Genomic DNA, 10,557 nt, shown 5'->3' with positions numbered 1-10,557 from the left:
GCTGCGGGGGCAGCTCCGGGGGGCGGCTCTGGAGCCAGGGGCAGGAGCCGGGGTCCTCGGAGCCGCCGTTCCCTCAGCACCGCCCGGGCCCTCCCGAGGGGCTGCTCCCCGGGGCGTGCGCCGGGGCTGTTGGAGCGGCCGTTACCTGGCGCGCGGGCCACGAGGCGCCCCGTGCCGCGGAGCAGGAGCCGGGGCTGCGTTTCCATTCCCCCACCCCTTCACCGGGAGCGACCCCGAAACCCCCTTGAGACCGGGCCTGGAGTGCCCTGGAACAGCTGCACCGATGTAGAACCGAACTCAAACGGAGCCCCGGTGGCTCCTCGCTCCGTTTCCCTTCCGGGGGCGGCGCGGCGGCGGGCGGAGGCCCCCAGCCGGCTGCAGGGGAAGCGCCCGCCCCTGCCACCCCCGGCGCGGTAAGATGGCGGCCGCGGCTCAGGCGCTGAGCGGCTCCGGGCTGCTCCTGGCCGCTGCCGCCCTCGCCCTCCTGGCCGTGGCCATCGGCACCGATTCCTGGTACGAGACGGACGCGCGGCGGCACCGTGAGCGCTGCCGCGGCTTCGGCCACAAGCGCAGCGACCCGCCCGGCTCCATGTCGGCGCCCAGCTCGCACCTGCCGCTCCGCGCCCGGCCCCCGCGGGCCCTGCTGCCCGGGCGGCCCCCGGCCCCCGCCCCGGCCGCTGCCGCCGCCGCTCTGGACTCGCACTGCGGTCGCCGCTTCAACTCCACCGTCTCGGGGCTCTGGAGGCGCTGCCACCGCGCGGGCTACGAACCGGACAGCGAGGAGCTCATCCGGAAAGGTGGGGCGGCCGGGGGTGGGGGCGGCCCCGGCCCGGCAGGGAGGTGGCGGGGCCCCGCTGCTGTCCCTGGTGCTGAGCGCGGCTGCCGGGACCCGGGGCTGCGGACGGGGCGGCGGCCGCTGGTGCGACGGGAATGGGTCGGTGGGAGGGAGTGTATGTAGCCCCGCACGGCCTCTGTGGCACCGGGTGTCCCTGACCCCATCCCGAGGTCCTGTACGCCTCCTCCGTGTTTGCTTAGAATGCTGCAGCGCTGGGTGGAACCGCGTCCTCAGAGAGCCCCTCTGTGGCCTGCTGCAGGGCCTGGTACTCGGGCAAGGTCTAAATGGGCGTTCAGCTGACCCCGACAATTTCTTGGTATTGAGCACTGAGAAATGTGCAGTATTGTTTATAGCTCTGAGGTGTTTGCAGCCAGGGGAAAGGGACCTGTTGTTCGTGTTCTGTCATGGGGGAGTTCTCACTGGTGCAGTGGGTTGCCAGGCCTTCATGGTGGTAGATGTCACTTGGGGTTCCAGGGGTGGCATGAGAGAAAGCTGTGGGTTTTCTGTTGTGGTGCATGGTAGAAAGCCAAGTGGTTCACAAAGCATGAATAAAATTCCTGGATTAAATGGTACAAATAATGTACTGGGCTGACCCACTGATTCAGAATAAATGACATCTAAAACAGGCTCTAGGATAAGAAATGCTGTATATGGTTAATGATAAATAAGAGGACTTAATGTTCCAGCAGGTGCTTATTAGCACAGAGAGAGTAGGAGTTGGGAGAAGTGTTTCCATTGAGGCACAAAATGGGAATGCTGCCTTAACAAAGTGGGAGCAGTTCTTCAGTGTGGATTCCAACTGTGATGCCAGTCCTGCACAGCAGAGGATGGTCAGGCTGGCACTGTGAAGTGAAGCTTGGCTTTGTCTGTTCCTCCCAATGCGCAGCCGTGACTCTTACTTTTAGAAACTCTAGTGCTGTGTGATTAGCTTCTTCCTCTACTTAATCTCCTAGGTTCCATTTTATGCATTTTCATTTTGATTTCCATGTTGATCCCCTTTCACTAAAAGGCAGCTCATAAATTTCTTTCTATTAATCGTGCCTGTCATGTAAAATATTTATCTACTTTTTTTGTGCTTCGCATCAAGCTAAATGCTTTCAGCTCCCTTTTAGATTAGCAAAGGCTGGGGGAAGGGATGGGAAGAATACTGGTTTGGTCCTCAGTATTTCTGTTTTGGTGGTATTTTCCCAACACTGTAACTGTCAGACAAAAGCCAGAGTCTGAATTCTGCATGTACAAGGGTGTCACAAGGTGGTGAATGATCTTCCTCAGGGTATGATGTGTAAAACTGGAGGGACTCAGAACCTAAAAGGCTTTCCATCTACTTTTTTTTTCTTCAGCTCTTCTAATAAAAGACCTTACCTTTCTCTACAAGCCTTGCTTCCCTCATAGGAAGGGACCTATCAGGTCTGCAGTTGCTACTGTAAAGCTTTGCTATCTTATAGAGGGAAATTATTAATAATAGCTCTGGTAGACTCTGATCTTTAAATAGAGAGGACTCTCTTATCCCTTCCCCTGCCCTGCTTTACTAGCAGCATTTCCATGTTCCTGTTGTGTCTCTCTTTTCTCTGCCAGCTAGGACTAAATCGCCTTTTCCAGCTGATCGTCAGGTGTGGCTGTTGCTTAGCTGTTCTCTCATGCACAATACTAGATCTGGGGCTTCCTAGAGAAAAAAAAGGTTGATTTTTTTTTTTCCCAGTGTGAGCTGAACATCACTACCGTGCACTTCTGAAATTCCTATTTTCTCCTTGGTTTGCTGTAAGTTTTCAGCTGTCTTTTTGGTGATATGTGATGCTTTATGTTTCCAACATGCCTAAAACTAGGTATTTTTGTAGGCTTTAGTGACAGAGTAGTAAATAGGGGTGTTTTGTTTTGTTTTTTTGAAAGTCTGGTGGCAATTTTGCTAAGTTTTTACTTCTTGTTTTTAGTACCTCTGCAATAAGGTTCTTTCCTTTCTGGATCTCTCTTGTGTTTTGAATAAATTACTAAATTCACAAGTGCCCATACCTGTTTAGATAAATCCATGGATTTCTAATCCTGTATTTATCTACTGCTACAAAGACAAAGCAAGTCCTGTGGAAACTGTCATATTTGAGCATTTTAATGAATCGTATATACATGCATACATTTATATATAATATCTATTTTTAAAAATATGTAAAATGTATTTGCTTTATATATTTAAAAGGGATCAAAAAATTAGAGCAAAACTGAGAGGGGGGAAATGTTTAAATATGAGGGGAATGATATGTGTGACTTTTCTTAAAATGCAAAATCACTGATTTGTAACTGTGAAAAACCAGTTTCATTTTACAAGTACAATTAAGAAGGCAAAAGAAGAAAAATGTACAAACCAAATGGGGAAAATGGAGATGAGCAATGAGTAAAAGCAGATGAAGAACTGAAGTACCTGGTGGGGAAACTAAGAGATCTGTGTGTAGGGTGGGACTTTGTGAGTGTAAGAGCTTGGCCACTATACATCATCTTAAAGAGCCTGTGCCATGTGGATTACAGCCTGGATAGCTGATGCTGCAACAAAAAACCATTTTGCATAGAGAATTTCTAAGTAGTGAAGGCCTGAAGGGATTAATTATATGCTGTTTAGTGGTCTTTCCTATGAATATGAAAATAGAGTTGTTTACAAAGTTGTTACAGGAGAGAATGATTAATTAGGAAAGATCATTCTAATAGGCTGGTTTGGGTAGCTTGGTGGTTTCATTTGAAAAACGTGCATTCTAACACCAGTAAATAGAAGGAATTTTAAAAGAAGAGGTTAATTACCGTCCATAAACTGGGGACTTCATTGCTTTTCAAGCTTGCTCTGAAAACAGTCTAGGATGGGACTGGTAGGTCTCACACACACTGGGCAGAAATTACTTCTTAGTACCATGGTGTAGCTGAGAAAGTGAGAAAAGCCACTGGATGCTTAAGCAGAGAAACACAACAGTTTGAGGCAATAATGAGGCCCTTGAGGAAAAACTGCTTACTCCTGGTGCCTGTAGATCCTGTCCTTTCCAACTGATGTTAAGAGTTACAGGAATGACTGTGAGATCTGTAGAATATCCATTATAATGGCATATTTAATAGCTTCAATCTGTTTGGTCATGGCCAAATGTGGTGGTAACTATGAGTAAATATGATCTGTAAGAGTCATGATGATGTTTTAAAGGCAGGTTGATGTACCAGATCTAGTGGGTGGTGATGTGGACAAAGTGATCTCATAGCTCTGATGCTTTTCCACAACCCTGGGCGGAAATGGTATGAATAGGCCAAGGAGCCTCAGTGGCCACTTGGTTCCAGGGGCATGAGGGAGGGGAAAGCCAGACCTCATGTAGTAGCTCAGTGGCCTTGCTCATGGTCAGGAGGAGAGGGCTTCTGCCAGCTGTGTGAGAGGCAAACTGCTCTAAGATAGGACTGGGCCAGGTAGTGGAACTGAAAATGGGACCTCCTCTGTTTGCTCATAATGCTGAGGCAGAGGCAGTGCAGAGAAAAACCCGTGTCTGTGGAAGCCAGAGAGAGATGAGAACTAAACTGTGAGAATGCTGAGCCCAGGATTACATGTTGGCTGTGTCAGAGCAGGCCTGGGGCTGGGTTTCCAGCTGCCTGTGCCCTGCCTGGCTATCTGGAGGTGCAGAAAACCTTTCTAACCAGTGTCCTCTGATCTGTCCCAGCCTTCTTGTTTGGTCAGGAGAAAGTACCTGTCCAGGGTGTCCCAAAGATTGTGGAGGGTACCGGAGGGGAACCTGTCTGCAGTTGCAGTCCTGGCTGGGAAAAAAATCCCAGTGCATTGAGGACAAGGTGTGAGAAGCTATGATGGCTGTGGGAGGGTGCAGGCATGTAGCTAGGCTATGAAAGTAACACTGCTGGAGGAAGTTTGTTGCTTCTTCTGTTTATTTTTTAATTAAGAAGATTCTACATGTGATGCAACTTTCACAGTATTGTTTTACTACCCCTAAGAAACTCTCAGATCAGGGTTAACCTTTTTTTTGTACTTGTACTTCATGTACATGACATGAACACCTGCCCCCTTCTGCCTTATATTCCCATGTGCCAAAAAAACCAACCATTCATTTACTTATTCACAAGGCAACGTTTTTGATTTTGTCAGGCTTTTTCATGGTGCTTATCTGAGTGTTATAAAAAAAAAAAAAGTGGAGGGCAGGAAGCTCTCTCTTATAGACTGGGATTTAAGGTATGTAAAGGACTTAGGACAAAGGACTTACTGGAGTACCTTACAGGTACCTTTGATTTCACGATACCTTTGAGACTGCAAACCTGATTTTTAAGGTTTTTTTTAATATATTTTTTTTCTTGAGTGCTTAGAGAACAAGGTGTGACATCACTCTGAATTCAGTACCCAGCCATACCAGAGCACATAGGGTCTGGGAAGCATGAACTGGTGACTGCATATGCAAAATCTGACTACTGAGGTTTCCCTGGGTGCATATTATCATTTTCTGAGAGAAACTGGGTGCATACTCAGCTGAGAAATCCCCTCACTGCTTATTTGACCCCATAACTCCCTTGCCGTGCTGTTTCAGCTAGCAGCCCCACAGAAACCCTCCCTTGTTTTGCCTATGGTGGCTCACACCAGAACAGGTTCAGCCTGTGCTCTCAGAGAAACAGGATTCTTATTGGAAAAACAGCTTGTGGTGGTATAATCAGAAGGCTTTGGAGGTCAGAAAGTAAACCCTAAAATTTGTTAACTCTTGAGCTCTTCGTTGTGCAGACTTGCTGTTTTACTGTAGTTTTATGTGCTACCTACATAAAATTAGCACTTTGAATTCTGGGGAGGAAGGGATTAGGAGTAGTTTTTAAACCAGAGGCAGGATGATTTAGTATTTGAAAACTTCTGAATAATGAGATTTGTATAAGAAGGTATAAAGGTTTTAGTTTTAGTCTACATGTGAATTCTTGTAATAATATAGAGCAAACATCTTCTCAGTGACATTTTAGCTGAGTCCATGGCTTTGATCATAAGGGATGTACATCTCTAGTATTTGACTTTTCTTTAATGAGCTATAAAAGTAGTAATCCTTGCTCTTATATAAAATAGTGCTATATGCATAGTACTTTTATGATCAGAATATCTAAGAGCATAAATCTTACTTTTAATGAATCTAGTGAATTGTAATTAAAAAATCTGATATTATTTTGTACCACATATTTTTCAACAACACATATAAACCACATCAGTATTGAAATGGAATTTGGTTAATTGTTATAGGTGAAATTTAATATAGATAAAATTTAGATATTTTGATGTGTGGTACATGGTGTAAGTTGTTAATGCAAATGGCACCCTCTGTTCCTTGGTTGTCTGGGTGATCTAGTTGCTCAGGCAGCAACATAGATTTTTTCTGAAATAGCCACAAAGAGAGTGCACTGTTCTGCAAGGTGAGGCCTTTTCTTTAAGTTATAATGGAAATAAGTGTACTTGGGTGCTACTGTTTATTGAAAGTAAAGAGACAACAAATACAGGAGTAAATTCAAACTTTTCTCCCATGCAGCTCACTTCTCAGCAGTCAGTCAAAATTTTTGAAGTGATTCATCTCTGTCTTCTTTACAGACAGATTCTTATCTCCTCAGCCATCTCCAAGAGATGGTACCAGTTCACCTAGGAAACTTCTGGAGCTGCTTTTGATGAGCACTGGCACTGTTTAGCAGTGGCTGTTGCTTCCTGGAGCTTGCCTGGGTCAGCACCTTCTTCCCTCTTTGCTGGTGTTTTTTCATGTCAAGGTTCCCCCTCTCCCGGTCAAGCCTTCAAACCCTTGGAAGCAAACAGCTCTTTTTAGGTTATATTTGCTCTGTACTGAGGTTTTTGTGTGAGGTGTGTTGGGCCAACCAACGCAGCATCAAGTGCAAGGCCCAGGGTTTCACACTGTTTGACACTGGTGTCTGTTCCAGGAGTTATTCAGCGCTGCACTGCTGTGAAGTACCACTACACCTCCAGCTCTCTGCCTCGCAACCTGCCCGTCAACATCACAAACACCATCCGGCAGGACGAGTGGCACGCGCTCCGTAAGTAACCCTGGGCACTGCCCTGGCTGTTGGGATTGCTTGGTGCCCTCATGCAATGCCAGGAGTGCGCTCTGGATCAGCTTGGCACCACTGGGATTGAAGCATAAATACAGATTTGTTAGTGAGGAAGGGCAAGCAGCTGGCAGTGTAACTGGAGGGGCTTGAGAGGTGAACTCAGGAAGGCAGAGGTGTGTGTAATGTGTTGCAAGGTGTAATCATATTCTGGATCTGGAGACAGACTTACAGCAAAGCTGCTGCATCACCATACAGGCTGTATAGAGCTTATTGCCTTTCTCTGCACACATACCAGTGACCTGGTGCAGTTCCATGACAATCATTCTGTAAGGAAACATCTCAGTTTGTCTTTGCAACCTCCTGTTACCAGCTCCTGGCTCACAAGCTGCCTTGTGCCAAAGTCCTTCCCACACAGATGGCTGACCTGTAGCCTGTCACTGAGAATGATTTAATCAGCCTGTTCTGCTGTTGCTTCTCTCTGTATTTGTTGTCTGGTTTTGTTGCCTCACATAATTCTGCCTAGCCCCTGTTATATGAGCCTCAGTGCTGAGGATATCCAGTTAAGAACTGAACTAGGAGACAAGAACAGCACTTGTATTATGGATAACAAAGTGCTGTTCGTATCACTGGTGTCCAAGATACTTTTTTTTTTGACCTTGTACTGGAGTTGCTCCCATCATAGTGCATTGATTTGCTGTCTGCTTCTGTCCTCCCACTCGTCCTCTCTTCAGTTCACACTATCAGCCTTCCATGTGCTTCCAACCCAAATTATTCTAGGATTCTGTGTTCTAGGCCTTTACTTCTCTTCAGTGTCCTTTCTCCTTTTATTTCAATTTTTAGCAGACACTCAAGCAGCAAACTCCATCCCAAAGAAGCACAGCACACACACACAAGCAAAAAAAAAGCCTTCACAGTATCAACAATTGTCAGTCGTTGCTGGATTCATCCTGCACCCCTCCATCCCATGCTGTGGATCATTTTGCCCGTGTTTTATTGGTCAGGACAGGCTCTTACTGTGCATTGTCCAGCAGAAGGGAGTCCAGCTTGTTGGATTCCCGTTGTTTCCATGTAATACTGTTTACCTCAAAGAAGCTACTTGAGGAAGAGTCCATGGGTCCATGGGTGAAGTACAAACTTAAGACCCAACAAATCTCAATCTGCTTGAAGTCTCCCTTGGCTGACCTGTCTGCGTGCTGCCCCTTCATGTCTTCTTCCTTGCTTTTCTCCTCTCTCTTTCCTCAGATCTGCGGAGGATGACAGCAGGCTTCATTGGCATGGCAGTCTCCATCATCCTGTTTGGGTGGATCATTGGTGTGCTGGGCTGCTGCAAACAGCAGGAGCTCATGCAGTACGTGGCTGGGCTGCTCTTCCTCATGGGTGGTGAGAGCCTTTTGCTTTTACTCATGGTCACCACCCCCAGCTGGCTGGGCTGGTGCTCCTGACAGTAGCATCAGCCCACAGCAAACACACGAAGCAGTTCCTCAGTGCAGCTCATCAGCAGTGTTACCACTTCCACCACGGGGCAGGACCTGTGCTTGCAGGAATATCTGCAGATTTCTGCTGGATTTGGGCCTTCTGCTCTGGAAAGCTGGTGTGTAGCCACAGGGCTGTGCACATAATGAGCGTGTGACGCCTGCAGCTTCTGTCAGACAGCTCAGCTCAGTTTTCCCTAAGGAATCTTTGTGTACAAACAAACAAACCATCATTGTAAAGACCTTTCTGCTGCTCAGAGATGTTCACATCTTTGGGTAACAATGAAGTCCAAACCCAGCCAAGCACGGAGGTAAAGGCATGCCAGTGCTTGCCAGAGGTGTTATCTCTGTTCCTCCTAGCTGGGAACACAAAGGATTTAATCTGACCTTTGATTATTCAGATCAAACATAGGCAGTTGTTTCCTCTTTATTTGAAAGGGGCATAGCAGCAACAAATGCACCACAAGGACAAGCTGGAACTCAAAACTGCAAGAATAAACAGGCAGCCTTCAAGTATGAAAAAAATGAGGCTCTGCTTGAAAGCCAGAGCTGCTGTGCTAGAAGCCCAGTGTCAGTGTCTAATGGCTGCAAGCAAGGAAGGAGTTGCAATTAAACACCTCAATTAAACAAGTAGGTGTGACACTGACTTGGGGGAGGGGGGGAGGTTGGGGAGGGCAAAATCTTCCCTTGCCATAAACAAGCCTTCTCAAGGTGGCTTTTTGGGCAGCTGTATAGAAAAAACCCACCCTGCTGACATGGTGTGATGCTAGGAAGGCTGAAAGTTAGGCTTGTGCTGGCCTTGATCCTCTTACATGCTACTTAACTGCAGGTTCCTTTGGGAACGTTTTAATTTCTTTATCACTCAGCAGTGAGACAGTCAAGTACTGTAAAGGGAACAAGAAGAGTGGATCCTCTGTCAGCCCCTCCCGTGATGGGCTTGTTGTCAGCACTAAGAGCTGCCATTAGTATTTAGACACGGATCCAGAGCTGGAGAGAATAAAATGTTCACCTCACCCATGAGTCTACTCTACTGGTCTGTATTAGACATATCAGAGTGCCTTGTACTGTGATGCTTTGGCTGGTTGTTTGGTTTTCTTTCCACTCCTCGACAGAGGTGCTTAGTGAATGTGCAGCAGGTGACAGAAGTCTGTGCCCTTTCTGTGGGCCTGGGTGCACCCAAGCAGTGCACTTCGAAGCTCTGGGCTTCTGTTGGTTACCTGCCACCACAGGGGGGAACTACCCAAGTACTGCCCAGAACCTGATTACATTGGTCATTGGAAATTGATAAAAGCCTCAGGAGAACTGAAGCCTGAAAACTCCACAATTGCACTTGAAATAGCAACAAAGAGAGCCAAAGCACTAGAGATTATCATCTGGGAAGTGAGGCATCCTGTTGTCCTACATATTTTGCTGCTTTTTTTTTTCCTCAAGCTTTGTAAGAATGACTGGTAGGACTAAAAAAATCAAAGAAGAAAAAAACCCAGCAACATTAACCTGAGCACTGACCTTTCTTTCCTCCTGCAGGCACGTGCTGCATCATCTCACTCTGCACCTGTGTGGCTGGGATCAATTTTGAGTTGTCCCGCTACCCTCGCTACGTCTATGGGCTGCCAGAGGACATCAGTCATGGCTATGGCTGGTCCATGTTCTGTGCCTGGGGGGGGCCTGGGCCTCACGCTGCTGGCTGGGTTCCTCTGCACATTGGCCCCATCACTCAACACTTCCCGGGCATCCGTACAAAAACCCAGACAGGAAAATGGGGCTGTGTGACCACAGCGGGAGCGAGGAGAGACTCTGGAAAGTGCGGTCTGGGCAGAGCTGTGTGGAGAGCTGAGCCAGAGCTGTGGGACTACCAGCCTGTGGGATGCAGACACAGACATTGCAGTTCACTCCAGGTTGGAATTAGTGCCGATTTGCTCATTGATGGTTTAAGGGGGACAGTTCCTTTGATTTGTTTTTCTTCTGTTTACAAGGGAGTAAGTCCAAGACTGTGTCTTTTTTTGTGCTGTTTTTTTTTTGAACTGTACCTCCATGGTCCTGTTATTGTCCAGTTGTAAGGGATGTTTACGCACCAACTCTATTGCTGCAGGTCTGTGTAATTCAGACCCAAATTAGGGCAAGGAGCTACGTGAAGTTGGCTTGAACCCTTTTGCAACAGGCATGTCTGGTGTTGGCTCAGGCCATCATTTCCCAAAAGAACCTTGATCTAAGCCG

General features: G+C 47.3%; 1 protein-coding gene across 1 annotated transcript; it reads left to right on the top strand.

Moving 5' to 3' along the window:
* The first annotated feature begins 388 nt into the window (after positions 1 to 388).
* LOC103532500 (transmembrane protein 178B) lies at positions 389 to 10,195 on the top strand. Its single transcript, XM_030451753.1, is given in 5 exon segments — positions 389 to 797; positions 6,743 to 6,856; positions 8,114 to 8,251; positions 9,868 to 10,001; positions 10,003 to 10,195. Coding segments are annotated over 5 exon segments (876 nt in total). The 5' UTR covers positions 389 to 418; the 3' UTR covers positions 10,114 to 10,195.
* The last annotated feature ends 362 nt before the right edge of the window (positions 10,196 to 10,557 follow it).

Source organism: Calypte anna, chromosome 5A (assembly GCF_003957555.1).
Source record: "Calypte anna isolate BGI_N300 chromosome 5A, bCalAnn1_v1.p, whole genome shotgun sequence".
NCBI lineage: Eukaryota > Metazoa > Chordata > Aves > Apodiformes > Trochilidae > Calypte > Calypte anna.
Note: the sequence above shows the minus strand (reverse complement) of the source record. Positions and strands in the feature narration are given on the sequence as shown.